Below are 18,378 nucleotides of genomic sequence, written 5' to 3'. Positions count from 1 at the left end.
TGATTTGAATTTTGCAGGGCGGAAGCGGAAATGACTCCAATTCGAATTCTAGCGGCTCGCCCCTCGGATCTCCCGCCAACGGCCAGACGCAAAGTATACAGAAGGTAATGACAATTTAATAACAATAAAATACCACATAATATTATGTAAATAAATAATACGTATAGAAAAGATAAGAACTATCGGTAGAACTAAACGCAATAATGATTACAATGATTGGATTATTCGTATACCACTGTTTTTGTTAGAAAATCACCTCAAGGGAGTTTCATAGCTAGTGACTTATAACTAAGATTAATGTCGAATGATTTGTAATCATCTTAGTGTGAGTGAAAGGAAGAATATATTTTATGTACCTACACGGAAAAAACTTACTGATATAAAATATTGTTAAAAACGGCAATGCAGGCCTATAACGAATTAATTGACGAGTCTATAACGAATTAATTGAAGTTTCATATCAAATCAGTAAACCACGAATATGTTATGAGGATGTCGGAACACGTGTTCTTAAATATTATGATAATTTCGCATCTCGTCTATTATATTTATTAGGATAAGGCCACCTGCATGAACACGTGTTCAGATATATTGTGAATGACTAATATTTTATTAGGAAATGGGCATGTAGTCACATTTATACCAGTATTTTAATAAAAAAAACCGTACCTACTCATTTTGCTCTGTGTAATAATACATTAATTAATTAATTATTATTGTTTAGTTCCATTTCTCGCTGACTTAAGAGGAAGCTACAAGCCAAAAATGTGTATATTCTTGATATACCTTATATTGTAGGTAATAGGCATTAAAATCGCTTGACAAACGGAGTCTAGAAACGTTCGATTTCAAGCACAGCACTGGTTTTTATTTCTTTTATAAATAATTTTATAAGAAAGCAAAAAATTCAAGTGAAACTGTCACAGATAATCTTAGCTAAAATACTCTTTTTTTAAGTTCTGTCATTTCATTCATTTCTATCAAAAAAAAATTTGTTTAGTACTTTACATTTTTTTTTGAGTAATTTATTATTTTATTTGTATTCTACACATGCGAAACGATAGGAAAACCTTCAATTTATCTAAAGCATATTTTTTGGTATTCATAATGTACAACAATTCCTTATAAAGATTAATCAAAATAGTGATTTAGCATTAAGCTTCGCCTTAACAGTAAACATAAAACTACTCATACTAAGCCGATTGCAAGCCTACGTGTAAACAGTATTCTAACAAGACAGTGTACAAATGTTTTGGCTTTAGCCGAGTATAGCCGAGTGAGTTAATTTTCATTCAAAGGTATTTAACAAATATGAATTAGAAATTAAAATATGACATATTTAGGTACGTTAGGAAAAAAAAAGCATTGGTTGTGTATTGAACTTTTTCAAGAATTGGTCGTAAGTGTAGTCGGCACAATAAGATTATATCAAGTTTTTCCCAATATGCATTTCACTTGTTAACCAAATTTTCAAGTCCGTGTTTTCTCGGAGCAAATTGACATTAGGTGCCATGTAAAACAAAACCAAATTTGCATAACAAAAGTTCTATTTTTGTCCTAGCAGCTTAACTGTTGTGTGTTTTTCGCTCGAGTTTTGGGACAATTTGGGAGCCATTATTTCATTATTTTGCCAAATTTTCAAGAATAAATAAAAGTCTTCATAATATGGAACCAATAATATTTATTTATATATGTACATGATAGTTATTTACAGTCGTAGTGCAATATAGAAGAAGAAATAAAAATATTATATTGTAAGGAAACAAGACAAAAGAAATAAGAATATACATTAATACAAAGTTAGTGAAAGAAGTGAGGAAGAAACAAAATTTAAAAAAAACTGTTTTGCAGTTACCTCGTTAAAATATGCATTGTTAAAATGGTTAATTGTTATGGCTTTGTACTTCCAAAACATCAGCTAACATAGCATAAAAGTTACCAATGGGGTGCAATCTATTAATAACAGAATTGAAGCCTGAAACTGTAGTATAATTGTCTCAATAATACATACTAGAACTAGAATCTAACGATAGGAACTTTGAATTGACTCAACATTTATATATCAGGTCCATCCAACATATTAATGTTGAGTCAAAAATTTAAATTTTTATATGAAAATAATATGAGATCAACAATTTTTCTTCCGTCACTTAATTTCAAGAATGATGACTTCTTGTCTCATTTTCCGCAAGAAAAAAAATATTTCAACGCTCATGGTGGAAATCACTTTGAAAGCTGAAAACCGTTACGTTAACCTAGGAATTCAACACAGAAAAGTTTTGCACATTCAGAGTTTAAGTTTCAGAAAAAAAATCGTACATATTTTCAGCGCTTAGTAACAGAAAAGAAGTGTGTTCTACCTTCTGCCTTTACCCATACCAATTTAAAATAATGTCGCAAATTTTTTCGACTCCTAAGCCCGGACACGCCCATCACACACTTCTATCGGTTAATAGATACTTCAGTGGTTTTAGTTGAGATATTATGTAGGAGTTTAATAATCACTACATAGAATAATGATGTTTCTAGACTTATGTTAACAATAAAATAATAACAATGGATGGAACTAATTTCCCTTCTGTAAAGTTTCTACGCTCATTATTTCCCCAAGGCTTGCGGATAAGTCATTAGATAAAAAAGTGATATTAAAATTGTTCCGTGCGTAAATCTTTGAATTCATTATTTTTCTGTAATGTCTCCGTTGGAATTGTACAGACTTTAAGCACGTAATTATAATTACATTCCTCTTTACGTTAGTTTTTATGCTTACACTTAATGCAAAACTGGTTCAACCTTCAAGGGCAAGGTGATTTGGATTTAGGTCCGGTCAATATATTTATTCATATTATTATCATCATCTGTAAACGCGATCAGACTCTTGTTTCTAATAGTGTTAAGAACTGGATAATTCCAACATCATAATGTATTCGAAACTTACTAAAAGTTTAAATCTTTAAAGGCCTGCAATCCCGTTTTTAATCGAATTAACCTAAGCTCATTTTTCTCCGTTTAGCCACTTTACCACCAATAAATTTATGAATTATTTTCGTTTGTTTAGACATGTTCCCAGCTCATCAAGGCCGGCTTGAAGCTGTCCATCGAGTCCAAACGCAAGATGTCCGGAAGCGACTCTATGGATGGCCTCCCCTGCACCAAGAAACTCAAGAAGGAGGAACCCTACATCAGCGATGACGAGTATGATGACTCCTACTTGGGAAACAGCCGTGAAGGGGTAGGTGGACATTTATGATGATTTTTTATACTGACTTTTACCAATCGACCCTCAACCTTAACAAGGATCAATCTGATTCAACAATGTCAAGCATTAATTGTCTCTAAGGAGGTACTTATTATCGCATAACAATGTATTGTCAGATGGAATCTTGTCATGCATTAATTTATATATTTGTAGATTTGAACCAAAAAAAAACGCAAACTTATATGATGTCATTATTATACACAGAAAATATTTGACTAATATTTGAATTTTTTATAATTACATTACATTTATAAAAAATTTAAGCGTATAGCTGCATTTTTACTAAAATAATATGTACTATATAGGAGCTTCTGAATTTAGAGTTGATATTCCTATCTTGCATTCATGCCAATACCACCCCGTTCAATAAGAAAGGCGTTACCCAAATCCAATCAATGCCATAAATATCTAGTTTTATGTCTTCTGACCACTATCTTCCCATCCCACCAAAGCTACCACCTGACGTATCGTCAAAACTTTCTGGGATATTCTAATCTCACCACTAATCCCAATAAAGTCACCCCCACGTTGCTAAAATCCAGTTAAAAATCAATATTCATCTTATCGCTTCTGGCCGTAATATTCCCCTCCCAACCCCGATAAAGTCCTCATCTACCCCAATAGTCTCCACCACGACAAAGTCAGTATCAATCTCAATAAAGTCACCACCAGCCCTATTAAAATCACCACCAATCCCATAATGGTCACCACCCATCCCACGGAAGTCATCACCCTTCCCTATAAAGCTATCATCAGTCCCAATAAAGTCACCATCAGTGCCACTAAAGTCACCACCAATCCCATAAAAGTCCAGTGAACCAATAAAGTCCCCCCAATAAACTTACCACTATTTAGTCACCACCAATTTGAATAAAGTCATCACCTGACGAGAAAGGTGTTATCACTTCGTGTTGAGATGTAGCATGGTTTCCAGTTGACCCCGGAGGACGAGGAACGCAGACGCAGACGACGCGAGAGGAACAAGATCGCAGCCACCAAGTGCCGGCTGAAGAAGCGCGAGAGGACGGTCAACCTGGTCACGGAGTCCGAGGTGCTAGAGACGCAGAATGTGGATCTCAAGACACAAATACAGGTAAGAACTTATAACATTTTAGAAATCTAAAACTTTCATTATACAGGGTTTTCCAATAAGAGGTATTATTTTGAATAGCCCGCTATTTCGATAGATGTTACTTTAGAAGCTGTCATTTTTTGACATTTGACAAGTAGAAACTACGGCATTTATAAAAATGGAACGATACGCGCTTCAACAACGCATAGAAATTATTAAAATTCACTATTATTAATTATTAGAATTCCATCGAAAAATCATCTTGAGTGATGAGGCCCATTTCCACCTCGGTGGCTTCGTCAACAAGCAAAATTGTCGCATCTGGGGCTCGGAAAACCCAAGAGTTATTGTTGAAAAGCCTCTCTATCCTCAACGTGTGACTGTTTGGTGCGGTTTATGGTCCGGCAGAGTCATTGGACCTTACTTTTTCGAAAATGAGGCTGGAGCAACAGTTACGGTGAATGGATTGCGTTATCGAGAGATGATTAATGATTTTTTATGGCCGGAATTGGATGGAATTGATCTGAACAACCTTTAATTTCAACAAGATGGCGCTACGTGCCACACAAGCAACGAAACCATTGATCTTTTACGGGAAAAGTTTATTTGAATATCAAAATAACACCTCTTATTGGAAAACCCTGTAATTAGCCCTATTTTAACTCGCCTGTTTTGCATTTCGTCTGCCTGTATATACAAGTATGTTTGTACATTTCATTTCCGTTTCAAGATAGTGACCGTTTTGATGATTGAGTAAAGATAATTATTTCAAATTTAAAAAAAAAGAATTGTTACTGAGAGAAACGATTCTTTGGACAAATTTTAAAATTCCTTATTTAATTTTTTTTTAAATTTTACATGTTATTAATTAAGTTGGCACCTACTCATAAATATAATGATTTCGGAGGAAATTTTGGTGTTGATTTATACAAACAAGAGAAAAATTGAAACAACCCTATTTTTTCGACGAGAGGTCTACTGTTCACAGAATTACCAATATGTTTTGGTGTACCCTGGAAAGGTTAGCAGTCTGTATAAAATATACGACATCCGCACTTTAATACCAAAAACTCGTAGTGAGAGGTTCACATACAAATGGTCCCAATAGATTTCTAAAGATAATAATGAATAATACGATTTATTGAAATAAATCTCACTCCTTTTGAGGGAAATGAAGTTTCAAAGCACGAAAAATTAATCAGTGGTGTCACACAATTTCCGTAGAAACTGATTTCCAACCAAAATGGCTTACAGATATATACAAAATTTTATTTTACCAATACACACTATAGAAATCATTCAAAACATATTAGTTGCAAGTGAAAGTTCATTAATAAAGACATTAAATATTATTTAAAGGCAGGAAATGTTTGATTTTGAACTAAATGCTTTCCGGAGATCGGCAGAATTACGCTGCTCTAAAAACAGCTAGTTTGATATCCAAAATATACGCACAATATACATCACCACCAAAATCATCACTTACTCCTTGCTCGGACAATTTTTCAAAGATACTTGCCTATAGCAGAAGCTCACCAACCGCCTCTGGATTATAACGAATATATAAATATTTTCTGGATCCTTCCTTACACACAATTTTATGAATAATATGGTAATGAATAATGAATGAACAACGACACGATTTTATAAAATTCGTGTTCATTTAGAGCTATGAAGGGAATCAATAGGAGCGTACGTGCTCAATAAAAACTTGTTAGATCCTCGTAGCTTTTCATAGAAAGATGACGTTATAATAATAAGTAATAAGATAAACTGCTGCGGTTGCCATTCATATCTCCTCGGAGGTGGGATCGGACCCACAGCGGTTGACCACAATAAACTTGCTAATTTTCTGGCGAATCTCGAAATACGGTGTGTAATAGTCATCGGGATTTAAAAACCAAATTCGACAACTCATATGATATATATAATTATGGTAGATTAAATTAACTCCTTCAATGCAGGAATATATCGAACTAAACAAAAAATATAATATTAATGAAAAACCACACATTTTGTGATGAGTGATGACTTATTACTTTTATGTATTCCCAAAGATTTGAATGGATACATAAAATAGTTTAATTTATGGATGAATATCGCGACAGCTTGACAATTCTTAAGCAAAATATGAGTTTTTGTAGTTAAGACGATGCCTCATGTCACGTAACACGTGGAACTGGGCCGCTAACCATAACACTCATTACGTAGATGGCGATAAGGTTTAAATTCCTGCTTAACACCCGTTCTCCGGTTTTGATTTATGCAAGAAAAAAACATCACCAAAAAGTGTGTTTTATTTTATTTTTCAAAGTTTAGGTAAAAATATTGAAATTTTTTGCGATCATTTTTCTAAAGAACTTAATTTTCCACATTGTACAATAAAATCATAACCGAAAAGGGGTTCGTAAGTAGGAGATTTTGAACTTTAAAGCAGGCCTGTTATTTTATCCGGGCTTTGATAAACCTTTAATAATATCCCAACCACAATATAACAGTGTTTACTAGAATTTCATTTCAGTCGAACTTTTTAGTTTATATAAATTCTGCTGTACTGTCACAGCACAATGGAATAAAACCGATTTGATTAAATACCTCTTAAGTAGAATGCACAAGCCACAACGATGTCTCTTCTTAGTGTATCTTATATCACCACGAATACAGGTAACAGGCATAAAAATCGCTTGTCAAACGGAGTCTAGAAATGGTCGATTCAAAGTTGTTATGTTAATAATTATAAAAAAAAAATATAAAGTTAATCAGGGGAAACTACAAGTAATCTTTTTATGTAACAGTATTTTTTAAATGTTGATCCTTTTATGCGATCATTATTTTTTTAATGAAAAACTAAATTTTTTAAATAAAGGAATTAACAATTTTATTTTAATTCCACAACAAAAAAACAATAGGAAAATCTACAATTTTTCCAAAGTATATTATTTGGTATTCATTTAAATTTATAATACCAAATAACAAATAAATAATTGATCGAAAATAGTGACTTCTTTGATAGCTTCGTCTTTTTTATGAGAAAAAAGAAACAAGTAATCATTTAGTCAATTCGACTAACACACTATTAACTCTCACAAAACGCTATCTGTTTGCGAAGGTTTCAAAAGTGTACGTCATTTTATAAAACAACTATAGATATGTAAGGATAGAAAATGTGAAGATCAGAAAAAAAACATGTTGGCAGTTTAAAATATTAAAAAAAAATTATCTTCATAATAAAAAAATATAATGTAATAAAAATATATTAGCTTTAAACTTCCGAGATTAAAATTAGTGGTGTCATAAATCCCAAGAAAATTAACGGAAATGCACTTAACCCCATAGCGCGATCACAATCGGCGCCAACATAAAATGCACACAGTGTTAGTCGTAACGACTGAGATTAGTCTTTCAGGGTTATATCTCATAATACCTTTATTACGTAACTGACATTGATTTTATTTGGCCACTGTGTACGTCTTATATTGAGCAAACAGATAAAATTTGTCTTACAAAGTAATCGTGCATTGTTCATTCGGGCGCAATTATAATAAATTTCCTTTGAGGACACAGTTGTTAGAAGATAAATTAATTTGTTGAGGTGCATCAACGAACAAACTGTGCATAATAATTAAGTACTTACCCAATAACAACTGAACATAATGTGGACTTGGGACATATACAGGGTGTATCGGCACGCACCCGACAAACTTTAACCAGCTATTCCTTAGCATATTTGGAGTAAAAAATCTTATGTTTACTTTGCTGTCCGGTAACGTTTTTTTAATAAAAAAATTATTATTCATATTTTCACCACATGTCACCACTGTTTTATCCTTTGTCAAAGTTTGAAAACCCATCTGGCAATATTTTATTCGAATTCCGTTGAATAATGTACGTGTGTACCTATATTGGCGTACTTTTACAATCACAACGAAATGGCACGGCACCATCCGTCTCATTTTTAACTATTATTATTTAGTGTGTGCGAAAGAGCGAAGACGCTTTTCGGCATACTTGCTTATAACAGCTGTTGAACACGAAAAGCAATGCCAATGACAGTGATGTAGTGTGGAAATTTTTAAATTTTTTTTTTAATTGAAAAAAAAAATGCTACCGGACAGCAAAGTGCCCATAAATTTTTTTACTCCAAATGTGCTAAGGAATAGCTGGTTAAAGTTTGTCGGGTTAGTGCCGATACACTCTGTATAAGGCTAACTCAGTGGATTATATTATATTATTTTAAATTCAACACATACTGCTCTACGACTAAAGTTAGGCTGTGTGTAGTTTTACAAGTTCGGGTGTGCATAATATTGTGCATTAAATATTATTTGAAATTGGTCATTTCATAATCTTACCAAAAAGTATAAATTTGTTAAGATGATAAGTGAAGCAGTCGTCCACAAAAATATGCGACGCGCGTTCCTGGTACATTGGACAGACGTGCGATTGAATTTGACCTGAAGTAAAATAAATTGGGCATCTTAACGACATAAGTGATGAAGTCGTGTGAAAACGATATTCGGCGAACGGCCCGGCGTAATGGACGGACCTACGGTCGACTTTGTCCTAAAAGGCCTACAAAATCTATCTTTCCGTGGGGTTTATTTGAATTATTTTTGATGAAGGTATAACTAAAACTTCAAATGTTTCTAGAGGGATCCTTCAGAAAGTTATTAATTCATCGTCTATCCAAAATAAAATCTGGTGCTTACCGCTAATTTTATAGTTGAAAAACGTTTAAACCATTTTACATACAATATTTTAATTGTAAGGTCCTGTTTTTATTAATCTTAAATATAAATAACTTGCATGCGTAGAGATCCCTCTAGAAATATTTGAGATTTTAGTAATACGTTCATCAGAAATAATTAAAATGTGAACGTTGAACAAACCCCCTTTTTTATTTGTTTTTTTTTTCTTTAATATTTCGTTTTTCATAGAAAAGGCACAGCTTTTCAGTGTCGATGATTCGAAATTCCAATATTTATTTTCCCATACAAAAATATTTTTCCATAGAAGAATATATATTTTCCTACACAAAAAATTAAACTTCTTAACCTAAAAACTACATTAAAACAATAGAATTCCTAAAAAACTTATTTATCTACTTTACTTCTAAAATCATGTAGAATCAACAGTGATGTAGTATTTAGTCAGTGAGAATCACCCCCGAAATTAGCGCACGTTACCCCCGGACACCCAGTATTTTTTCCATACAAAAAAATTAAATAATCGTTTTGCAAAAAAAAATATAAATTCTGACATTTTTATTTTATTTTGTATTAAGATTTATTTTAGTGATGTTACGGTAATGGAAAATCCCTATTGATTTAAAAAAAATGAATGGCATGGTAACAAAAATAGTAAATAATAATTTTATAGTCAACAGCGCCGCATTGTCGTCTAATTTACGACTGTTTTCTTTGCATTGATGAATGCAATGCAATCATTTATGTTGTATTTAACATTACCATTATGACCGTTTTTAAGTTAGCGGAAAAAACACTCTTTAATGTCGGCGAAGCTTAATGCCAAATCACTATTTTGATTAATCTTTATAACGAATTGGTGAACATTATGAATTGCAAAAAATATGCTTTAGATAAATTGAAGGTTTTCCTATAGGTTCGCTTGAGTAGAATACAAATTAAATAATAAATTACTAAATAAAAATATAAATGTAAACTACTAAAAAAAAATTTTTTCAATAGAAATGTATGAAGGCATTAAGGAAACAACTTTTTGCTTTCTTATAAAATTATTTAGAAAATAAATAAAAACCAGTTTTTTGCTTGAAATCGAACGTTTCTGGACTCCGTTTGTCAAGCGATTTTAATGCCTATTACCTACGTAAATATATATGTATAAATAAAAGAAGAGACTGATATTTCTTATTTAATAGCAATCGTTCGTTTATGGGTGCTATGATTAAAAAATTACATTTAAAAAAAACGCGACAAGCTTTTGTATGTCTATTTTGAAGTAGAGATTATGCCGTCACTAATATTTCAGAATGATAAAAAATGACGACATTTATTTAGGCCAATCTTGGAGATATAAAATTTTTCGCCTGCAGCGCTTTGTTTTTGCTTTACATGGTTGTTTCATTAAAAAATACGGTTTTATTAAAAGTTTGGCGACTCCACTACCCCAGCGGCCCGCGAACAAATGGATAAATTACCCAGTTAAAAACGTTTACCATAACTACGTTGAAAACAACACAGGTAATAAATATAACGGAAATTTTGAGCGCTTTCATTTCTAATTATTAATGACAATCATTTAAAATTCCGTGGTCTAGTGATGAACCGAATAGATGTAAAAATACAACAATTTTGATTCTTTCTTTTACCATCATTATATAAACAGAAAATATTGATTGTGCCACCAAAAAAAATTATCAATTTTCGAGAACAAAAAGATTTGTTTTGGAATTTATTCTTAAATCTCTATTTTTGATTGTACAAAATCTTACAAAATCTTATTTGCCGTTGAGTTTACAGAAAGATTTTTTTATTAAAAAACAGTTGTATAAAAATATAAGTAACAGAAGTTTTCGGGTACATAAACATAAAATTAAAGTTTTTTTTTATGTGGATCACAAAAATAAAAATTGAACCTACATTATTCTCATTGTCTTCATTTGATTGCTTGAGGCTACCTTTGATTTATAGATTTAGCTGTACAATGAAGCTGATGGAAGTAGAATAGCATTCTGTTTTCCTTGCACATTAACACAACATGTAAGTTACCTTCAATAGATTTTGCATCCGTCGTAAATTAATGAAATATTTGCTCGATCTATATTATTTACAAAAAAACTGATCATGAACTTCGTGCTAAAGTTTCTAATTATAAAGCCTTTGAAACAGTACCTATTTTATGCTAATCAGATAAAAAAAGCCTCGAGTCAGAATCAGTTAATTCAGAAAATAGACCATTATCATTCGTAGAAATTAGACGTGCCCGCTGGGCAACACGCCTCTGATAGAAGTCGGACAATTCAAAGACTAAACGCTCGTCTGTTCAGTCGTCTAATCGGAATTTTTATAATAATAGGAATTCCACACCAGAGAACCACTTACCGAAGCTGGTAGGGCTATGACACCCCCCATGGTAAGAGGAAGGATAAGCGTATAGATTTTACAAACTGCCGAAATATTCAGATCTAGAAACTGAACACAGATCCCGGCCCAGGCCCCGTAGTAAGCGTTCAAAGATGGTTTGAAATGGATATATATAAATACGAATGTTAGACGCGTTAATATTAAAAAAACGATAATAATTAAGCGAAAATGGTGAAAATATTTAATAAAATACGACTCGTTTGAAATAGAGCGAAAATCTCTCGACAAATGCTTTAGTTGCATTTAAAGATATACTGTGATTTTTTTCATGCCTATCACATATTAAATAACAGAAAATAACGTGTTTTTATTAATTTTCGGAGCGATTTTTTTCTATCGAGGGAATTTCATATAGTTAACGTTTCGGCATTACAAATTTATAGATATTTTCTTAAAAAATAACATATATATTTTTTGGAAATTAAAAACTTAAAGAGTTAACGAGAAACTTATTATAAATCGGTAGAAATTGGGAATGGGGTAGCAGAGATAACGATTTTGTCGAAATTTACTAAAATAGTTAAAAAATTGGTCAACTGTGTCGCCCTCATCGTATTTTGTAGACAATTCCGCCAAAACTTTACTGAACAAGTGGTTTGTTTATACTATCCGGGCATAAACACCCGAGGTCTCCCGATCGACAACAACGAACATTCCCGATGACAAATTCAAAATAGCGTGTTTTATCTTAGCCGTTTATGTGGTAGCTGGCTTTCAATTTTTCCCTACAATGTGGGAATTTTCCCTTGAGATTCCCTAATGTGTTGATAAACATTATATGAACGGCTTTTTAAAAACTGGCGGATATCCACGATTAAAATAATTTGATTTTATAAGTAAACTATGAGCTTTTTACTGAGTTTAACCACTACTATTTATGCTTATTTTAGTTTCAAAATACATAAATGTCGAAAGAGATCTCCAAGTTTTATGTAAATCTGCATCTTCTCCATATGATATAATTATTAGAGAGGTATCGATTTAATTAACATGTAAACTAAAATTCCCTATAAAATTGTAAGAATTTAGGAAAAAATATTTTTTCCCCAAATATTGGATATATTTCAATTCGATGAAAACACTCACCAACGGCCGGCTCTCTTGTGACCGAGTAATAAGCTTACGACTGCTGCTATGGTTGTTAGGGCTGTCACAACATTGAAATATAAAACACCGTTGAGAATACATTTATTTAATTAAAAGTTTAGGTTTTTCCAGTGAGTAGGCTGTCACAACATTGAAATATAAAACACAGTTGAGAATACATTTATTTAATTAAATGTTTAGGTTTTTACAGTGAGTAGGCTGTCACAACATTGAAATATAAAACACAGTTGAGAATACATTTATTTAATTAAAAGTTTAGGTTTTTACAGTGAGTAGGCTGTCACAACATTGAAATATAAAACACAGTTGAGAATACATTTATTTAATTAAAAGTTTTGGTTTTAACAGTGAGTAGGCATATAAAAAACAGTGTTCCCATCTTAACAACATATATCAAAATCGCAACTACCTAACCTTTGCAAGGTAAAACTCCCCACTGACTGGACTATTAGGTCTTGATATGGTATTTATTAATAACAGTAGTCTTAATATATTTAAAGTATTTATGTTATAAAGATATTAAAAAAATCATACTTTTTCTTCTTTCTGTTGAGCTGACGGAAAGTTTTGGAATGCCATTTGTTTCCCATATTTATACACTGAAAAAAAATTAATAAGCTAATTTTCATTTCTTCAAAAATGGCAAATTCTAAATAAAATTAACAAATATATTCAAAGAATAACTAGGGTTAGATATAATTTAACAATATTTTTCACCTCTAATTAATTTTTCAAGAAAACTTAATTTAACTAAGCAAATCATAAATAATAATAATGGTTATAGACAAAAAAATATTGTCAACACTTAAAACAGTCATATATTTACCTGTTACAAAAAAAAAATATATATACATATATTATATTATATAATTATATTATATTTTCATTTGTTCAATTCACGAAGAACTATAATAGCCAAATTAAATAATCAAATTATTATTATAATTAAAAATCTATTTGCACAGCCCTATAACAGGAGTCACATGAAATACGATACGTCTGTTCGTCTATCCTGCTGGAAGCAATTATAATACTGCTGTCTCGTTCGTACATATCCACAGCGGGCGCTGGCAAATGAGATGATTTACAATAATTAAGACCTGCTACATATTGTTCAGCTGGATGGTAATATATGAGAAAGTACAATCATCTCAACAACGTTTGCCTCCGCGCGATTCACATCCTTGTTCACCTTTGACTCGCTCCCTTCAAATTACATGAACAAATTCTACGTTTTGATTTTATGTCTACAATATGTACGTATATCGAAAATAAACTAATACACTTACGTTTTTTAATACTACTTCACAGAAAACAGCGTCGCGAGACAACCTCTTGTGGCGAACGATATTCGCGTTATGATTGAATATGTAAAATGCCAACATTTATATGTGTTTGGGTTTAAATGAATATAGAATATTACCAATTAAATCTTTAAATTAATTTTATTTATTTATCAATTAAGATAGTATAAATACTGTTTAATTATACAGTATTTTTTTTTGTTCAAATTGCTGTTTTTTAATACATAAAATTGACTTCAAAGTAAGTTGATTTACATAGTTTTTCCAAATAATATCACACAGTTATTTAGCTATTATACAAAAATATAAAAATTGGGTCCTATAGGTTGAGATATTTTCTATTACAAAATATTTTTTATATATTTTTGTCATGTTGTATGTAGTAGCAGATGAAAGTAATGTTGAGGTCGATTGGCGATTTATTGAAAACTACTATTTTATAAACAGCTGTAAAGTAAGAAAAATATTTTTTTAGATTATTTATTTTTAACAGGTTGTATAAAACATACATGTATCTAAAAAACATACACAATAAATATTTTTTTGAATATGCTGTTACGGACACAAGTGACTTCGAAAATACGAAAAAAACCGCAAAAATAGAAAAAGCCCTCTTGGACTGTTAAGTGATTCCGCACAAGATCTATCGTTATCAATGTTACTATCCGGTAACATTGGGATAATGGCGTCCCAATTTTGGGGACTCATTGAGGCTGATGAAAGTGAGAAGAGGATGGAGAGAGGAAAAATAAAGTTTATGAAGAATCTAGCTGATTTAATGGGTCTGATTCAAAGGACGCGAGAGCAAAAAAATCCTAATCCAAGCAACAACTGCGCATGAAGAAAAGAGAAGCATTCACCACTGGAAAGTCTCGCCAAGAGTGTAGAACAGACATTATGATAAAATAGATTAATTAATGATACAAAATTCAGATTCGAGCATCGCGTGCAAAACGATATTGTTCAGGCCCTAAGTATAGCCTTGGTCTAGGATCGCATTGTGTAGGTCTGAATTAACTGAGAATAATATAATTTACGACTTTATCGAATTAGGAATCATTGTTGATTGAACACCGCCGCGCGGGGGTCAATGTAAACTGGGTTCGCCCACGACACTCCGCTCGATACTCCATTCAAACCAATCTGCACGACTTCCACTGCGGAGAGCCATTGAGAACAAACAAACGCTATTTAAATTTTACTCAGAGGAGGACCAGCCAATATAATAAAGGCAATTTGTGACCTGATCATTACACACGGTGACCGGAAACTCGTAGTACAAGCGGGAAACTGGAGAATCTGCATCACATTTGGAGTCGATTTTGTGGTAAATCGAGTCTGACTTGGAATTTTTTAGGTCGAATTTGAAAAATATCGGCTGCTAGGGATATCAGCTGTTTTGTCATTTAAAATGCGTCGAAGCGTAGAACAGGTTTCAAAGAATTTTTTTTAACCATTTAGTTGACGAAGAAAATGGAAAGACTTTTTGGGTTCTCTATGTACGAGGGTGGTCGGAAAAGTTTCCGACCTCAACGCAAGGATGGCGATAATCGTCAATAACAGCTAGTGAATATAGTAGTGGATCTTTTGACAATCACTCACCAAAGTTTCGGCCATTTTGGACGCGCAGTTTTTAGATGACAGTCGTTTGAGTGAGTCGATGTGTGTGTTTTTGTGAAAATGGAAAAATTGAGTATCGAGCTGTTATTAAATTTTTGTTTTTGAAAGGCAATAGCCTACGCAAATCAAATATGAGTTAGACTCTGTGTATGGGGACTCTGCACCATCATTTACCACAGTGAAATTTTGGGCAGCTGAATTTAAACGTGGCCGTAGGAGCTTGGGAGACAATGAACGTTCGCGACGTCCAAAAACTGCTACTTTTGACGATAACATTGCTAAACTTCACCAAATAGTGTTAGACGAACGCCGAATTAAAATGAGAGAGATAGCAGAGGTTATGGAAATGTCCAAAGAACGTGTATGTCTTAACAAAAAACTAAATCAAGATTTAGACATGAGAAAGCTGTCCGCGCGTTGGGTGCCGCGTTTGCTCACGTTAGACCAAAAACGTGTTCGAATGATTATTTCCAACGCTCTGTTGGCGCAGTTTAGGCGCAATAAATCCGTTTTGGCGCCGATTAATTACTGTAGATGAAACTTGGATAAACAATTATACGCCCGAAACAAAAATACAGTCAAAACAGTGGACTGCAAAAGGGGAACCGGCTCCAAAAAAAGCAAAAACTGTTTTCTCGGCTGGGAAAGTGATGGCGACTGTTTTTTGGGATAGAAAGTTATCTTAATTGTTTATCTTCAAAAAGGAAAAATTATAACAGGAGCACACTACGCATCATTACTTGACAAGCTGGAAAAACTTAGGAAAAAAACCTTGTTTCATTGTTGGTCGGAAACTTTTCAGACCACCCTCGTATGTATGTATGTTGATACACCATTTTCCCGCCTGTACTACGAGTTTCCGGACACCGTGTATACTTGAACACTCGAGGAGATAGATACACGGCAACAAGCACCTTCCGTGGCTATGTGCGTTTTTTTAAACTTTAGCGAAAAGGAATTTTTCCAGCATTATTTGACTCAACGATCGATATTCATTTGTCTAACACTTTCGCACTTTTTCGAACTTGAATTTGTACAGCACATACTTGAGTTTATTCGGCACTTAATTAGTTTTTTCCAAATGAAGCCTAGCGGGTGCGTAACATGTTATGCTGCGTATAAACACGACAAAAAGAGCGAGCCAAACCACGAATTATGGGAAAAAAACGAAGCAACAGCAAAAGGTGCGAAACGCCGCTTATAGTGTTGGTAGTCCTTCACCAGGGTGATTCTGAGAGTAAACAACACTCTGGAACGTGTAGCAAGTATATTTTATATGAACTAAATGTGAATTGACACAATAATTTAATTAAATAAAATTTACTTGCGCATGCCGGGATTCGAGTAAGTTAGGTACTGTTTTCGCCCATTGGGTTTTAGAGTGAGGTGTTAAGAGGTCAATCTGAGTGTAATAAAGTGTTAAAAACGTGTGAAGAGCAATAAACGGTACGGGCTAAAATATTATTATTATATGAAAATACATAATAGGTTTTCAAAATCTAATAATTAGATACGGCTTCAAAACAGGATGAAAATCAATGACAAAAATAAGGACTACCACACACACACAGCGATTCTCTTGCATGGTGGGCGAAAAATACATCATCAGCCATTTCATGTTAAAATAAATATTTTAAAAAGTTTTTTTAAATTCGCTAGCTGGTCTAATCCGCCCCTGTATTCAGTTCTTCAGAAGGTTCAGTCAATCACGCAGCGCTTCACAATGTGAACAAGAACAGATGATAAAACGCTATAATTAGAGTCACCATTGTTCCCTTATGGAATTTATCCTAGTATTGCATTGGTTTTAACATCTTATCCAAACCTAAAGCACATAAATCATAGAAACAACCTTCTGTGTTAAGGTTAATGCAGTCAGAGCTGTCGTATTCTGTTAATATGTTTGCAATGGTGTAATGACAGCCCGGGTATGTAGGGCACGTGCGCCAGGATATAAAATAGTACTTACTTACATGACATTATTGAAAAATGGTACCTAAATATTTCGCCCATGATGCTAATTCTTAGTCTTCTCACTGTTTATCTCTCATGTAGGGATTTCCAAACTTACATAGTTCACCGCCCTTTTTAAAGTTGCAATTATCGCCCCCTGAGGCCACCACCACCCCCGCCACCTCTCAATACCATGGTATAATGTATCATAACTCATTATGTTTGATGTATTGATTCCAGGAACTTGAGGTACAAAGGCGGCAACTGGTGGACATGCTGTCACTCCACACGCCGTCCTGCGTCAAGCACACCTCCTCCCCCTCCACCCCTTACAACCCCATCCAGCCGCCCTACCACTCACCCACCAGCTACCCAGCCAGCGCCACTCCCTACGAACCCAACTCCCCCTACATCCGGCCCGAGTCCGCCAACATCCTCGCCTCTAGCTACTCCTGTGACCTGGAGAACCCTCCCCCTTGCAACTACAACCAGCCAGTAGACTCCCTCGAGATGCAGAACTACTCCATTCCCACTTCAGAAGGCAATTACACGAGACAGGACAATCAGAGCTATACCAACAGCGAAGCATCCAACCTCCTCATCGAATCGCCAGAGAATGAATACTTACAGACTTTTGACAATCAGGAAATCGCCAGCCATCAGTACAATAATCCCCCCAACCAGCAGTGTCACAACATGAACGGAGGCCCCACGAGACAGAAGTTTAGAAATTCTGGAATGGATAACGGCTGCATGGCGTAGTCTTCCACTTTCTACGACAACCATTGCCATGACAAGAGTTAAGTATGTATATGCACGTTATTTATAAATTTAAACAACAGTTGATCAAAGTCGTACGGTTATTTTTGATTCTGAAAATGATTTATTTTCCTTGTTAACAGTTAAAATCAACTAATTAATTACTGTTTGCAACATTGT

General features: G+C 33.5%; 1 protein-coding gene across 2 annotated transcripts in view; it reads left to right on the top strand.

The window, feature by feature from the left end:
- Atf3 (Activating transcription factor 3) overlaps positions 1-18,378 on the top strand; it is a 119,222-nt gene extending 100,844 nt beyond the window's left edge. The window contains exons 3-6 of one of the 2 annotated variants that reach the window (XM_089642341.1): positions 18-104; positions 3,059-3,232; positions 4,206-4,352; positions 17,680-18,378. In XM_089642341.1, the coding sequence (XP_089498467.1) occupies positions 18-104; positions 3,059-3,232; positions 4,206-4,352; positions 17,680-18,201 (930 nt within the window). In that variant the 3' untranslated portion in view covers positions 18,202-18,378. Of the gene's footprint in view, positions 1-17; positions 105-3,058; positions 3,233-4,193; positions 4,353-17,679 lie in introns of both variants that reach the window. The other variant, XM_089642340.1, reaches the window with a different exon arrangement.

Source organism: Hesperophylax consimilis, chromosome 18 (assembly GCF_061612785.1).
Source record: "Hesperophylax consimilis isolate HC1 chromosome 18, BYU_Hcon_1.0, whole genome shotgun sequence".
Lineage (NCBI taxonomy): Eukaryota > Metazoa > Arthropoda > Insecta > Trichoptera > Limnephilidae > Hesperophylax > Hesperophylax consimilis.
This window is presented reverse-complemented; position numbering and strand designations above follow the sequence as displayed.